The sequence below is a fragment of the Chelonoidis abingdonii genome, chromosome 4 (genome assembly GCF_003597395.2).
Source record: "Chelonoidis abingdonii isolate Lonesome George chromosome 4, CheloAbing_2.0, whole genome shotgun sequence".
In the NCBI taxonomy this organism is placed as follows: Eukaryota; Metazoa; Chordata; order Testudines; family Testudinidae; genus Chelonoidis; species Chelonoidis abingdonii.
In genome coordinates this window covers 136,019,991-136,036,307 of record NC_133772.1, presented here as the reverse complement: position 1 = coordinate 136,036,307, position 16,317 = coordinate 136,019,991, and the positions used below count along the sequence as shown (strand labels likewise).

At 39.4% G+C, this 16,317-nt stretch overlaps 1 protein-coding gene across 1 annotated transcript in view; it reads right to left on the bottom strand.

Annotated features, from left to right (window-relative positions):
• Positions 1-15,408, bottom strand: part of ADSS1 (adenylosuccinate synthase 1) — a 35,976-nt gene extending 20,568 nt beyond the window's left edge. The window contains exons 1-4 of the mRNA XM_032792702.2: positions 15,211-15,408; positions 3,491-3,593; positions 1,058-1,120; positions 215-265 (exon numbers count right to left, since the gene is read on the bottom strand). Of these exons, the coding sequence (XP_032648593.1) occupies positions 215-265; positions 1,058-1,120; positions 3,491-3,593; positions 15,211-15,393 (400 nt within the window). The 5' untranslated portion in view covers positions 15,394-15,408. The remainder of the gene's footprint in view (positions 1-214; positions 266-1,057; positions 1,121-3,490; positions 3,594-15,210) is intronic.
• Between the last annotated feature and the right edge of the window lie 909 nt (positions 15,409-16,317).

Below are 16,317 nucleotides of genomic sequence, written 5' to 3'. Positions count from 1 at the left end.
GTACAGGACTACACATTAGAAACTATAAATTCTATTAATATCTTACTGGTAATGTTTATTCATTCCCTATAGCATGGGAAGAAACAATATTACATACCAATACATGATTCCTTTTCAAGGTAAAATAGCACTTTTGAATGCATGTGTTGGCCTATCATTTGCATTTCCAATCAGTCCTTTCTACGCTTTAATCTTCACTTTCATAAATACTTACCAATGTGTGCTCTGTCTGATATGATGAGTCTTTTCTCCCAATCCTTTAAACCTGTCAACAGATATATATTAAAAATTTAAGATTTATATTCTGCTGAGATTGTCAGACTTGGGCATTTACTTTTAGTTTTCCTGTATCTTTCTTCTAATTCTCTTTCTTATTAAATGTATTGCAAATCCAGATGTATAGTTTACTTTAAATGAAGCAGAAGTCACCTTGGTTAAAGCATAGCTGGCTATGTTACCATTTTCTATTAATCAACTGTTTTCAGCAGGACAACACTTTCTGATTTTGGTATGGAGAAAGGTATCAGGTATTCCTCACAATCCCATTATACTGTAGCACACATTCAATTTTTGTTATAAATTAAGTCAAAAGCTATTAACTGTGTTGTTAATCATGATACTTTAATTTTTTTTCTAAAATGTTGCCTGTCTATGAAAGAAAGCTTTAACCAATTTTTTTAATTGAATCCACAATTTGTTCCCACCAAAGCACAGAATTTGCAAGTACAAACATTTCTGCACAGAAGCTGGGACACAGAAATCCTGGCCCTATTGAAGTCAATGGGATTTTTGCCACTGACTTCAGTGGAAACAGGATTTCATTTTATCTTTTGTTGTAACAAATAACTGCACCCATAAAATTCAGAGACTGTTCTTTAAAACTTGTCCCTAAGACACTTACATACTGTATTTTGTCAGGACTGCTCTCTAAATGATTTTAAATCTGGAAAATTGCTATAAAGAATATTTATGGCAAGTGGTCAAAATCTGGGTCTGAAATATACTTTGTTTTAGCTATCATTATAAAAATATGTTTACAAAGTTAGTTGACACAAACCTTTCTTTTCATTTTTTTCAGCTTCTTCAAACAAGCCTGGTAAATGTATAACCACCCCATTACCTTTGGGAAAACACAAAAGTTTTATTTTAAAAAGCAGGAGATAAAATGTACATCCTTCAAAATGACTCATGTAAACATCATATTTTGTACTGAAAAATCTTAGTAAAACTTCCCTAGGACTGAAGGCTACCCTGTGCTCATCATTAACTGGTTTTAAGAACCATTGGAGCTAAATTCACATTTGGTATAAACAGGTGCTAAGTCCAGTAAAGTCAATAGAATTGTACCTGCTTACATCAGATCTGAATTTGGGGTTTGATTCAAAGCCAACTGAAGGCAATGAAGTCTTTCCAGTGATTGAAATGGCTTTTGGACCTCAATTCCTCCTTGGTTTAAGCTCAAAGAAGTCAGTGGACTTACACCAGGGATATATATGGCTGTTATTATTTAAGTCTTCATCTATCACATGCATTTGGGAATGGGCAATGGGGGATGGATCACTTGATGATTACCTGTTCTGTTCATTCCCTTTGGTGCACCTGGCATTGGCAACTGTCAGAAGACAGGATACTGGGCTAGATGGACCTCTGGTCTGACCCAATATGGCCATTCTTATGGTCTCATATCTTTACACTGAGCTCAAAATAGCTACTGCGATACATGAGCAATGCCTTTTTCCTATAAAGCTGGAAATTAAGTTCCATAAACAATACAGTGTGTACTGGAGATGAGGAAGGATTAGAGACATCGTGGGCTGGGAACACCTGCTACTTGCTTCTTCCTGGAAGCACCAGAAATACATGCAATACTTGCTTCTCTGCATAAATCTAGATTGGTCATTAGTTATTTTCCATGCTAACTGGAATCAGAACCAACCGTATTTGTCATCAGAAAAACAAGTTTTACTTGATATATTTTAATATTAAAACTAGAGATGGGCTGGAACCAGAACCACCTACCTGAGCACCTCCAAAATTTGGAGAAGGAAAAGATTTAAAATCTGCGATTGGATCTAAGGGCTGTGCTGCTGTAGCATTTCAAATGTAGACACTGCCTATGTCGGCAGGAGGGATTCTCCCATCAGCCTAGGTAATCCACCTCCATGAGAGGCGGTAGCTACGTCAATGGCAGAATTCTTCTGTTGACTTAATGCTGTCTACACCGGGGGATAGGTTGGCTTAACTACATCATTCAGGATTGTGGATTTTTCACACCCCTGAGCAACCTAGCTATGCTAATGTAAATTCCCAGTGTAGACCAGCCCTAACTAATCTGACTCAGGCCAACTTTTAGAGTACTTATAACAGTATGTTAGTGTAGTTTTTATGAGTTTGGTGTAAGGTTAAAGGAAAATTGCAGCTATTTTGATTAGTACAACATTGTAAAATATCAGAGTAAGGTGTATTTCATATAAAGAGTGTACTGTGACATCTACTCTTTCTAAAAGCTTTAATTACTTTTGTCATTTCTTACATATTCCCTGTAACATCTATGTTGCTGACAAGTGGTATAATTAGAGACAATAAGCAAGATACAAACTATCCAAACATTAGTTTATTTGCTAAGGCCAAATATTCAAACTCAGATGCATAAATTGTGCCAAGAAAACCCAAGTTGTTCATGTAAAACAATCAATTTGCAAACAAGTGCATAGTTACCACTTGGGTAGGCTCAGGCACTAACTTCTTTTAAAATCTGACCACTGGCCTCTATTTTTTAATGGCCCATTAGTTTAGTTCAGCTATAGTAAATATCCTGTTGAAAAATTATTCATGAAGTGCAGTTCATGCTAGAGATGGTCAGTATGTAGGAAATGGGGCTAGATACATTCTTAGAAATCCAGCTTCTGGTTTGCATTCCAGCTACCATGTTCAACAAGCCCAATGAATGCAAACAGTGTTGCAATGACATTTGTATCATGATGTTGTGACACAAAAATCATAACATTGCAATGTGACATCAGCCCAGAAGAGCACACATTTCAAGATGTACGGATGACAAGAGACTGCCTGGAAGATATTCTGCCAAGTAAAGCACTGAATTTTGGGACCTCTATGTGCAGATGTTTGCATCTGCAAAGCACAGGCACATGTATATGCATATGCAATTTTGTACATGCACATGTGAAAGACTAGAGTTGAACTCTCAAATAGCAAAAAAAAAAAAAAAAAAAAGCAAGGAGACAGAAAGGAAGATTTATATTTTCACACTTTCTCTAATCATGGATATTAAAATGACATGAATAAGAAATAATGGTGTGAAATGTGGCAAATAACTTTACAACTGTAGTAATAAAAACAAAAAAGCTGAAACCGAAAGAATCCTTACTCACAACCTTTCACGTTTTTGTTTGTTAATTTTGTAAAAGCCTGCTCATGATTGCCTTCCATGCAACATTAATTTTTGAACAGGACAAGATGTTTATCTTACCAATAAAGGAAATTGCCTTTGGATTAATTATGCCACTAGGAAAGAGGTGAAAATCATATTCTTTCCCATCGACGACGACAGTGTGGCCTGCATTATTCCCACCCTGCAAAAGAAAGACACAAACTGATGATTAGGGACATTATAATGTCTCTCTACTGTTGTAGCTAAAAATTTGGTAGTTTGATCTTTACTATTTCTGCATCCATGTCTTATTTTAGTTTTTCAATTATGCCCAGCTTTCCCAAGCACTATAGTCTGGTTACATTTCATATGGATTTAATTGGTTTTGAAATATGAAAATGGGAAACTGCTTGTTTTTGACAGTTTTTGGTCAAACTCTGTTTTTATTATTTTGTTTGTTATTTGGAATTATTCTACAAATGGTTTATATGAACATATTTTAGCCTGCAGATTGCTCACCAGCTCTTTCCAGTGAAACTGTTTGCTATTCGATATTTCCCCTATGTGATTTGTCTCTCGAAACAGATTTGATTGGGTGATAGATTCTAATAGAAAGTCACAGTATGCTTAAACTCCTCAAATCTAAGTCAGGCACCTAGGACAGGATATGAGTAACTCCCAGTTAAGTCACTCAGCCCTTGCAGTTGAAGAATAAGGGGGAAATTTTCAAAAGTGCTTAAGTTACTAAAGAACCTAAGTCTCATTTTCTAAACTTGTCTTAAACTTGCACTTAAAAGCCTAAGTCTAACTGAAAGTGACCCTTGAAAGCTAAGGGCCAGATTTTTAATCGTGTTTAGGCACCAAAACACACCGACAGGTGACTACTGGGATTTTCACAAGTGTCTAGGCATCCAACTCCCAAGCAGTTTGCTCAAGAACACCACAGGACATTTTTTCCCCTTCAGGGGCTGACCATGGGTGCCTGGTGCCCTCACAGCTATATTAATTGTGTTATAGGATGTGTATTCATCATGGGTTTTGAATGCTCTGAGACTGTAAGGGCCCCCAAATCATGGGATTGACTTAAAAATCATGAGATTGAAGAAATATTAAATAAATAAAGGTTGGGTTCTCTTTTAATTGCCTTCTGGGTTTTGAGCCTCAGGTCACATTTGCAAGCTTTTCTCCACAACCATGAGGGCCAAAAACTTGTTTCTTTTAATGAAATCAGAGATTTTCAGGTAATTCTATAGCTCTAGAAAATGAGGCTTTAATAAAAAACATCAAATATCACAAGACTTGTGACAAAAGGGCAAGAATTGACAACACTGTGTATTCAGTTCTACATGGCTTATATCATATGAAAAAACTATGAGATATTTTAGTTTATTTTAATGAATTTTTATGTATATTAGTATGTACATAATGTTACTGTTATGTTACTTATTTTTACTTGTAAGTTATGTGGAATTTCAGTAAATTCCAGCCCAAAGGCTACCTTCTTCAATACATAATTTTATTTAAAACTTTTCCAATTTTAAAGATTTTGGCATTTAGGCCTATCTGTGATATTGTATTCCTGTATCAAACTTCAACCACCTCTGCAATTTACAGCACAACAACATGCCTCACATTAGCTCTTCTCATCCTCCCAAAACAGTTTTAAAATACTGACGGAGAAAGAAAGAAGGAAGGAAAAAGGAGAACATGGAGGTGGGGGGATGGGAAAGCATGATAGAGGAGGAAAAAGAGAATGGCGGTGCATTGCGAGCCTTTGGCATGGGGGGAAATGAGGCACATGCAGAGCTCCTGGTTTGGGGGAAAAGAGGGGACTGGGGAAGTGGAGGAGGCATATAGAGCCCCTAGCATGGGGAAATGTGAGTGCATGGAGCCTCTGGCATGCAGGAATAATGGGGAACCCTGGCTGACATGGAGGGAAAAAGGAGATGGGAGGGGAAAAGGGGATGCACACTGAGCCCCTAGCATGGGGGAATGGGGGGCACACCAGAGCCCCTTGCTTTAAGAGGAGAGAATAATGGGAGAGGGAAAGATGGGGGGCACACATAGAGCCCCTGGTATGTGAGTGGATTGCAGGGAGTCCTTAAACAGAAGGGGATGCAAGGGTCACACACAGGGAGCTTGTAGGGTGGAATGGCGGGATACTAAGAGCCCCTGGTGCATGCAATGAGCTTGGCCTATAGTAGCTATGAGGTGTACAACTCCCTACTTTTACATATTTTTTTAAATGCTAAGATTTTGAAATTAGAACAGATATTTCAATCTCCTAAAATGTAATGAGCTCATCATTAGTATGATAAATAAATACAAATATACACAGCTTGAGACCTGATTAAAGCTTTTGACCTGTGAAAGAATATACACAGTTAATATCCTTAACTGCAGCTCTGTATTTCATACTTCGTACCTGTAAAGTTAAATAATTCTTGGTTGTAAATAGAACCACTCTTCCCCTAGAACAAAACCTCAAAACTGGGCTGCAGAAGATGGAAAGAAAGCAACATATTCAAAGTTTGTTACAGCCCATTCACTCAAAGTCCTAAACAGGATAATTAGACATCCTCATGAAAATGAGCAGAACCGAGGAATTAAAACCAGAACAGCGCAAGATGTCTGCTCATCTTTAGCCCTTCTCTTCTGCAGAAGTGTAGTGATGTTCCTGTGGGGAGTAACATGACCTAAGGACATGAACACTGGTTTTCTGATATCTGTAAATAAGTTGGTAACAGCTAACCTATCACACAACAAATGAAATAAAAAAGATGTCACTTGATCTTAATTTTCAGCTCTTTTCTTCTAATGATTATATCAGATAATACATTTAGTTCCTCCTGTGCATTGTCACCCCATTCAGCTGTGTTTAGGGTCCCTTGGGACATGTTGGGAAGAGGGCAACCGACTGCCCCCATGTCCCACAGGGACAGCCTTCTCCACAGGCTAGGGATGGTCCATTGAGATTCTGGGCAAAGGAAGGCAGGGCTAGTTGCAGGAGTTTAGGATTCTGGATCTGAAGCCAGAGGTCAGAGCCAGTACCAATATCAAGAGTCAAACTGAGGGCCAAGCTAGAGTCAGAGTCAGGAGATAAGCCGAGGGTCAGAGACAGAGTCAGGAATCAGGCTGAGAGTCAATACTAGGTCTCAGGGTGTGTGTTGGTAATTCCAGGAGTCAATCAGGAGTCAGAATCCAAGTCAGACATAAGGTCAATACCAGAAGATCAGGAACAGAGAAGCAGGGCAGCTAGTAAAGGATCCATACTGTTATCTGGACACTTCTTGGGATGCTCCATGGGCTTATATAGGGACAATGAGCCAATCAGGGATGGCTAAGACCACTGTCAATTAGACCCCTTGAAGTGTAACTTCATGTGGCATCAAACATCTGTGGATTGTGGGTTACAGGGAGTAGCCAGGTTATAGCTGGTGGCAATATGGGGATGCTGGGTTCAAGTCCTGCTAATCTCTACTCTTCCATCTGAATCCCAGTTTCTCCCCTAAATTTTCTTATTTGATAACCTTTCAACATCTCACTTGATAACATCTGATACACTTTATATTAATGTGCTGTTCACAACTCCTCTGGGTCGCAACTGAGGAATAACAAGAGATTATGGGATTTATATTATCTGTTTCAATTACAGCACTTTGCCTTTGTTACTAATATCACCCATGATTTTTATCTCTGTCTACCCATGCCTGACATTCCTTTTATTGTAAAGCTGAGACAATTCCTAACTGGAAAATAATCTGACGTGGATAGAGGTGACTTCTCTACAATTTTCCTATATATCCAGAGAACAACTAATAAGAGATAGCACTTGCCCTGATGGTAGATTTTTGTAAGCCATAGATATTTGCAAACTTTCCCCACTGCTTATGGAACTGGGCTAACTCTTACAGCAGCCACCTCCACTAAACTGGAGTTCCATCTCTACTTCCCTTTCCTAAAGGAATTCTGACATGAGCTGTTATTTACTTCTTCGCATAACACAAGAACTAGGGGCAACCAAATGAAATTAATAGGCAGCAGGTTTAAAACAAAAGGAAGTATTTTTTCACCCAATGCACAGTCAACCTGTGGAACTTCTTGCCAGAGGATGTTGTGAAGGCCAAAACTATAACAAGGTTAAAAAAAGAACTAAATAAGTTCATGGAGGATAGGTCCATCAATGGCTATTAGCCAGGATGGGCAGAGATGGTGTCTCTAGCCTCTGTTTGCCAGAAGCTGGGAATGGGCGACAGGGGATTGATTACTTGATTACCTATTCTGTTCATTCCCTCTGGGGCACCTGGCATTGGTCACTGTCGGAAGACAGAATATTGAGCTACAAGAACCTTTGGTCTGACCCAGTATTGCCGTTCTTATGTTCTTATTTCTGAATTTTGCTTTATGAGTTAAATTTGTGGGGCCAAATTTTCTTTTGCTCTCCACTAATACACATTCAAAAACCTGGATTTGTGTATGTAATCTCACTTGCATGCTTACACAAAACTAACTGTAGTTAGGGTCATTAAACTTATTTGTACATAAACTGCATTTTTGTGCTTGCTTCTTTGAGTTTGCATATACAATAAGATTTGCCCACATATCTGGCAGGCATTTTAATTAAGGGAGATTGAAAACGTGTCCCCTAGAATTGTCAATGATTATATGTAGGTAACAATTTTCATGTTTATAGAAGCACAAACGTAATTGCTGAACAAGAACAAGAAGAGACTCACAAGGATTTATTTTGTTGTATTCTGCAAACAATAGAGATTAAATCCTGACCCTATTAACTTCAATGGAAGTTTGTTACTAATTTCAGTAGGGTCAGGCTTTCGTCCTAAAATTTCATTTCTGAAGCTAAAGTTTTTAGGTGTTCCTGCTGTAAAAGTGAGATGAATTAGAGGGCAGATGTCATAAGTACGCATTAAAAAAGAAAAACCCTGAAACAGCGTGACCAAAAAGGTTTGGGATTCAGCCATTCCTTTGAAATTTAATATTGCAAACGCAGTCAGAATTGCAGAATCTGATTTTTCTACCAGGGTGACTGTAGACTTCCCATTTGGATATTGAGAAGCAAGACAGACGGGGAAGAAGATCCTGGATGTTCTGCAGCTGACCTCCAGAGTTCCTGACTGTCCCTGCTTTCCACTTTTTATTTAGTCCTTGTGACGTCTGCTTTATTTCCCCTGGCTGAGACCTGTGAGAATCTGATTATGTGGATTTATTAATGCAAATCTGTGACATTAAAAACTCTTGTTAAATGTTTGATAAAAATTCCAGTTGGAATCCACATTAATTTTTTTAATTGTTATTTTAAAGGGGTTCCTGAAAACCAAATTTGGCCTCAAGTTTAAATTCTATTAAAAAGAAAGGAAAATACTTCCTCTGTCGGTAAGACAAGCATGCATGTAAAATGCAAACAGTGCAACAAAGAAATGCAAGGCCTGGTTGCCCAGATGAAACAACATCATGAGAAGTGTTCCTTCACAGGAGGAAGCTGTGTTGAAGATGATGAAAGGAAGATGTCTGAACATGAAAGATCTTCAGGTTGGTAAACTTTTTTATTTCATACTTCTTTGTTAAGGGCTGTCTGTCCTCCTTCTGGACTATTCTTGAATTCTCATGTTTGAGCAAAATATATAGTTGTTACTCTATGGTACTATCATTTTAGGTGCAGTTGTGAAAAAAAATAAAGAGCTGAAATAGGCAGATCTTCCTTTTACAATTTCACCTTTAAGATAGTACGGAGTGTCAGTGAATGCAATGAGTAATACTAAATGAGCAGTATGGTGATAATAATTAAATAACTGCATTGACTTATTTTGTTTAGGGGAATCCATCCTCAACATACAGGATTCTGAAGACTATCCACCTTCAAGATCACAATCATATTCTATAGTTTCAGAGTTATCTGCCAATTATAGTGTTTCAGTCACATCATGTATGTCACATAGTCACAGTATATCACCTGTAGCAAAAAGAAATAAAAATCTCCATCATCCAGAAACAACCATAGATAAGTTTGTGATAAGAACCAGCAGATTACAGAAAGAGGTAATTATCGAAAAAGGTGGTCCCCTTTTTTTATGCAACCAAACTCTTCTTTCCCTATTATTGAGAACCCACACTTCATAACATGGTCTCAGTCATTAAGACCAGGATACAGTCCATTCCACAATTAGAAGATGTTGCAGCAATTCTGGAAAAGAGTGTATGAAGATAATGAGCAGTGTGCAAAGGTCTAGAGGGTTTGAAACATTGTTAACTGGAGTCTTGATAGGTGGAGCAAATGTCCACAATGAATCCTGTTTATGTGAAATGTTCTTCCTTACAGAAACCAATTGTATATCAGGAACTGCACACCACAGCAGCATACTTAAAAGTAGCAGCAGTTATAAGCTGTAACAACTGTGCAAAAAAAAAATTCAAATTTGTCTAGTACGCAGCTTGGTCACCAGACAATGCTGTAAGGGTATCTGATGGAGACGAGAAGAAACTTATTTAGAGAGATTACCAAGCTAATAACATACGACTGCAGTTCCTATTTGTGCCCTCTTAGCCTTCAAGTGTTTCCAGCAATAAAGGCTATATTGTTGAATTTGCAATACTGTCCGTAAACCTCCACTTTGCAGCAGCTGCTCTGAAAACAAAGTGGAGGACACCAAGCTAACTCCCTCACAAGCATGCAACAGAACTTCCGGTCAGGTGACTTGTTTTGAGCACATATCAAGACTCGCCTAATCATAACTGACAGTTTTGTGAACAAACTCGTGAAAAAATAGATGGCACTGGTTCACAGCCAACCTTCTCAGCTTGCGGGCTTACGAACACATGCTGGTAGTACCTGAGCTGTTTCTGTAGCCTTGAACAAAAGCGGAAATGCTGTTTATTGCTGCGCTGTTGAATTTTGGAGGAACTGATTGAAATCTTTAAATAGAAAAGTATTGCAATGACAGAACAGGACATGGCCGTACCGGGTTTCAGAACAACGGTCATCATAGCCGTATCTCTGTCTATGACAGTGGCCAATGCCAGGTTTGCCCCGAGTAGGAGTGAGACTACAGGCAATGACGTGACCACTTCTCCTGCATCCATCTCTCTTGACAAACAGAGGTTAGGACACCTATCTTGGCCCCATCTGGCTAATAGCATTTATGGACCTTGAACACCATGAATTTATCCAGTTCTCTTTTAAACGCTGTTATAGCCTAGCTTTCACACCCTCCTTCAAGGTAAGGAGTTTCACAGTTGGTGCGCGGCTGCGTGAAGAGAACTTCCCTTTTATTTGTTTTAAACCTGCGCCTATTAAATTTCATTTTAGACCCTAGTCTTGTATGGGAAATAGTAAAATACTTTCCTTATCCACTTGTCTCACAACACTCTGATTTCATGACCTCTATCAATCCCCTTAGCTTCTATTTTCCACGCATGAAGAGTCCTAGGCTCTTTAATCTTCCTCATATGGGATCCTCTCCAAACCCTAATCAAATTATAGTTGCCCTTTTCTGAACCTTTTCTAGTGCTAGAATATCTTTTTTGAGGTGAGGAGACCACATCTGTACACAGTATTCGAGATGTGGGCGTACCATGGATTTATATAAGGGCAATAATATATTCTCAGTCTTATTCTCTATCCCCTTTTTAATGATTCCTAACATCCTGTTTGCTTTTTTGACCACCTCTGCACACTGTGTGGACATCTTCAGAGAACCAAGATCCTTTTCCTGACTCGTTGTAGCTAAATTAGCCCTTTTTACCCCTTTCTCCAGATCATTTATGAATAAATTGAATAGGATTGGTCCTAGGACTGACCGTAAAGTTAACCCTACAGAGTTAAATTACAAGCATTAAAAAAACCTGAATGGGACAAGCACTATCTCCAGCTCATTTTTGTGTAAACATTCTCAATGCTCGGTACTAGGGTCAAATCTTAACTGCTGAAGAAGAGGAGTTGGCTATGACATGGACATCCAGCAGTCATCCCTCCATAATGCCAACCATAATAAACTTCAGAGCTAAGTGTGAACCATTCAAGAAATATACGTTTGCTGATGATGTTTTAAAGAAAGTCACACTAGTGAACTGATGGAAGTCACTTAAGCACTTGGATTCAGAGACTATTGAAGTGATAATCTCACTTCTAACAGCAGTAGCTTCTTCTGCTGGTATAGAAAGAATATTTTCTTCTTTTGGACTAATTGATTCCAAATTGAACAATTGTTTGGTACCTGAAAAAGCAGGAAAGCTTGTTTTTCTTTTCCAAATTATGAACAAACAGAAAAATGAAGATGAAGATGACTAAGTTAGCTGCAGAAGCCAATATTTTAAGTTTCTCATGTTGACCTGGCTGACACAGTCAATTTAATTTTGGTTTTTTTTTAAAAAATATTTAAATTTAACTATTTTAGTTAAAAAAATTTTTTAACAAAAACCTGATTTTAAAAAACTTGAATAACTAAATTCAAAAATTCATATGCTTGTTTTGTTAAAATATTATGTTTGCTATTGAAGGAAAAAATCCAGAATACTTAACATTGTTGTTTTAGTTAAATAAAACAATTTAAATGTTTGTCTGGTGATGTTCTCCTCCTAATCCAGGATGGCAAGGAAATCCTCCAAATATTAACAATTAACCTGTGGAACTGGAGATAGTTCACCTCCCAGTGCTTCATAAATATCTGCTTCAATTACCTTTGGTAAATGAAATAACCAAACAATCATTCATTTTCTGATATAGCTGTAAAACTAATCTAAAAAGTTTTCAAAATAAATCACGGTTTAAAAATGTATAGTGTGTACCTTCTAAAAATGAAACCTACATCTATCTCTGAGTTGTTAAGAATATGGATTAAGGTTATAACAACCAACAAGAATGCACTTTTATGTAGAAATCCATGATTAAATCAAGTCTTCCTGACTATGATTTAAATCATTATATCAAATCCACCCTACTATTTATTAATGCAATCTCGAACAATGCAAGTCCCAGTTGTCTATGCCCAGAGCCTGCAAACCAAACATTGCCATACTGAGAACCCAGGCCCTGACTCTGCAAACACTTAAACATGTGTATAACTTTACTGCCATAAGCAATCCCCACTGAATTCTAATATGAGTAAAGTCACACACATGCTTATGTGTTTACAGGACTGGTTCCTTGAATGCGAAACTGACTATAAACAAAAGCGAAAAAGATTTCTTTGATTTTCATTGCCAGTGATGAGACATATACAAATAGTAAAGAAACAAGACAGTCAAAATTAAATAGGATTTTTTAAATTCTTTCCATTTTAATAATCTATAGTGTTACTATTAATGCAAGCTACAATGATTTATTCACAATATATGATTAAGTTGACAGAATCTTTTTTAAATGTTGTCCTCTAAATAGCAAATTTGTAATCAAGATTAGCATTTTAAATATTTTATTTGGAAAAATACCACTTAAAGCACCTTAAGCTGTCTACTACTTTTTTGCCATTCAAATTGCTATTCAGATTTTATTTTTCCCTTCAAAATTATTAAAGTCTTCCCTCAACCACCACCCATTAAGACCCGAATCCTCCAGCCACATATACACTATGCTTAACTTTATTACCATCTGTGGTGGTACTACTGACAGTAGTAAAATTAAGCAGGATTTGGGCCTAAATAAAGTGTGTGTCCAGATCCAGTCTTAAGCTTTTCAAGCCAAAATTCCCTACCCCACTTTCCTAAAGTGGTTCTAAAACCAGGGCATACACTGCTGCCTATAAAAGTTTACAGAGAAACTTGTGGAGGAACCTTAAGTATATTCATCTGAATGCACATTCATTAGTCTCCATTTGTAGGGAAAACCTCTCAAGATGATTCAAGATTCAGCAGCTTACCATACCAACTGAAAATACTTTACCCACATTCTTAATATTTAACTCATGTGTCAAAGTTTATTTATTTAACATATTTAATTAGGAAATGTCCTTGGGGTTATCTCAGTTTCAAGGATATCAGTGCTTTTCACTGCTTGCCCTTTTGCATTTTAAAACAGAAACATTTAATATATGTTAACTGAGCTGAACTTGCATGAATACAATCAGAATAAAATTTATAGAAATATTTATTATAACAGTTAAAAGATAACAGAGAGACAAGGTGGGTGAGGCAATATATTTTAATGAGCCAACTTCTGTTGGAAAGAGACAAGCTTTCCGTCTATACAGAGCTCTTCCTCAGATAAACATTAGTATGTATATTTGTATAAGCACTTTCATAATTCATGCTTTGACTATCTTTTTTTAAGTAATTAAGATTATGAATATTTGGATACAATATCCACATTCTTTAGTTTATACTAAACAAATCTCTGTGTTTTGAGCCTCTTTGAACTATACTCTATTTAGTATTCAGACCAAATCAGAAATAAATCTAAGCAAAGCATTTTAACAAGTTCCATAACCACACAAAAACACTTCAAGTGAATATTTCCTTCCTCTATTTTCGCTATACATGTTCTATTTCAAAAGATTTTTAAAAGGCCTTTCAAGTAATTCTGTAGGAAACAAGATCTGCCCATCCAAAACACATGGCCACAAAACTGAAGAAAACTCCTAAGATTTATTAGTGACCAGTCTCTGAACTTTGAACTAGTTAGTAATTTCTCCCTTACACAATAACAAAACTGGAATAGAATTAAATCCATTAAGTGCAAGTGGTCAACTGAGTGGATATGGCTGCTAAACCAAAGATCTTGGGACCTGCTACATATAATCACAGAAAGCTAGGGCTCCCGCAAAACCCAGCCCAATGAATTTTCCAAAGAGGAAGCATCCATAGATCATGAGGACACAGTGCAAGGAGGGGAGAGGGCAGGCCACCGGGAAACTCTAGCTGCTCCGACCTCTGGTCACCTTAGGCAATCATCTGACACCTGCTGCATGCATCCCCTCCCCAGCCAGCAGATGGGCCGCTAAGAGAGGGCAGCAGACGACTTGCTCAGACACGACCCATGCCTGTCTGAACATCGGGATCTTGTGTCTCTTATCATGAACGGTCAGCTATTTATATTTATAGTTCAGGACTTTCTCTTTCCCAGTGACATTTCAATGTGCAACCAGAGGAGGGGAAAGGGTCGCAGCTCAGTCCTTGGGAAGAATCACACCTCCTCCTCGAGCACAGAGGCAAGGGAGAGAAAGTAAAACAGGGAATCAGAGTGGAGGAAAGGAGGAAAGAAAAACAATGAGAATGTGCTGAGGAGAAAGAGAGAGATGGCAGAACGAGATTGCAAAGACAGAGAGAGATGGTAAAGGGAGACTGGGAGAGATGGCAAAGAGATAGCAGAAACAGAGCTAAAGATATCAGAGATGGAGAGATGGCAGAGACAGAGAGATAAAGATATCAGAGATAGATATCAGAGATGGCAGAGACAGATAAAGATCAGAGCTAGACAAAGAGAAATATCAGAGATCGACAGAGATCAGAGATAGACAAATAAAGAGAAAGCATCACTGACAGATAGATAATAAGATAAGACAAGATTTAAAAACTGGAGATAGAAAGAGAAAAGGTGGAAACCGAAAGGCAGATAAAAAGGAGGAAGAGAAAAGGGATCCGGGAAAAGGAGAGGAGGGAAGATGCCAGAGGGGTGAAAAGGCAGAACAAGAGCCAAAGAAAAGCGAGACCAAGAGAAACGGAAAATCGGAGTGAAGAGAACAATAAAGGCACCAGGGTAAAGACGCCAGGAGCCAAGCAAGTCGCCAAAGAGCAGAGGAGAGCCGCGGAGCCAACCCCCTGCGAGCCACCATGGCCCCGCTCCCCGGCCACGGCCGCCCTGCACCCACCTGGCACCTGCAGACAATATCCGCCTCGGTGGCCAGCAGGTCAACCAGTTTCCCTTTGCCTTCGTCCCCCCACTGCGCCCCCAGCACCACGGTCACTCTGCTGCCGCCCGGCTCGCTGCGCGCGCGCTTCAGCCCCCCGCCGGGATGCGCGGCGCGGCCGTTGGACGCCCGGCTGGCAGCCATGGGGCCTGCCTGGCTCGCTCAGCACCGCTGTATGCACGCTACCCCGCCGGGCCCGCCGCCCCTTTAGCCGAGCCCCGAGCCCGCCCCGCGCGCTGACGCGCGAGCCGCCTGCCCATGGCCCGGACCGCGGGAGGGGTGGGGGCGGGCAGTAAGGGGCACACGGACTCCGAGACCGGCTCGAGACAGACACACACACGTGACTGTTCCTAGACACACTACACCGAGACACACATACTCCAGGGGCTGTGACACACTCTCTCCAGCCTGAGGCACCAGCGGTTGTGTTACTGGACACACAAACACTCACTCTCTCCTTCTCCAGCCTGAGGCACCAGGCGCTGTCACTGGACACACACACACACTCACATTCTCTCTCTCTCTCCAGTCTGAGGCACCAGGGGTTGTGTCACTGGATACAAACATACACCAACCTCAGGCACCAGTGGTTGTGTTACTGGACACAGACACACACACACTGGAGACTGAGGCACATGAGGCTGTGTCACTGGGGACAGGGGCATCAGGGGCAAATTCTGTCTGTGTGAGGAGGGTGACAAGCGTGAGTCAGCATATATAACATTATACATGATTCTATTATATCCTGAAAAAACTCGAGTGGTGGTGGAGCAAAAAGTAAATATGGACCTATTAAAAGTCAGGGGAGGGGGGAATAAATGTCAGAAGGGCAACTGCCACCTTTTCCCCATAGCAAGTGACTTCCCTGACTGGGGACAGACAGACACTCCAGCCTGTGGTAGACAGGGCCATAGGTGCTAGAACTAGAGGTGGGGGGGGGTGTTGCTGCACCCCTTAGCTTGAAGTGGTTTCCTTTATATACAAGGTTTACAGTTTGGTTCAATGGCTCTCAACACCCCCACTATACAAGTTGTTCCAGCACATTAATACCTGAGACAAGGGATTGTG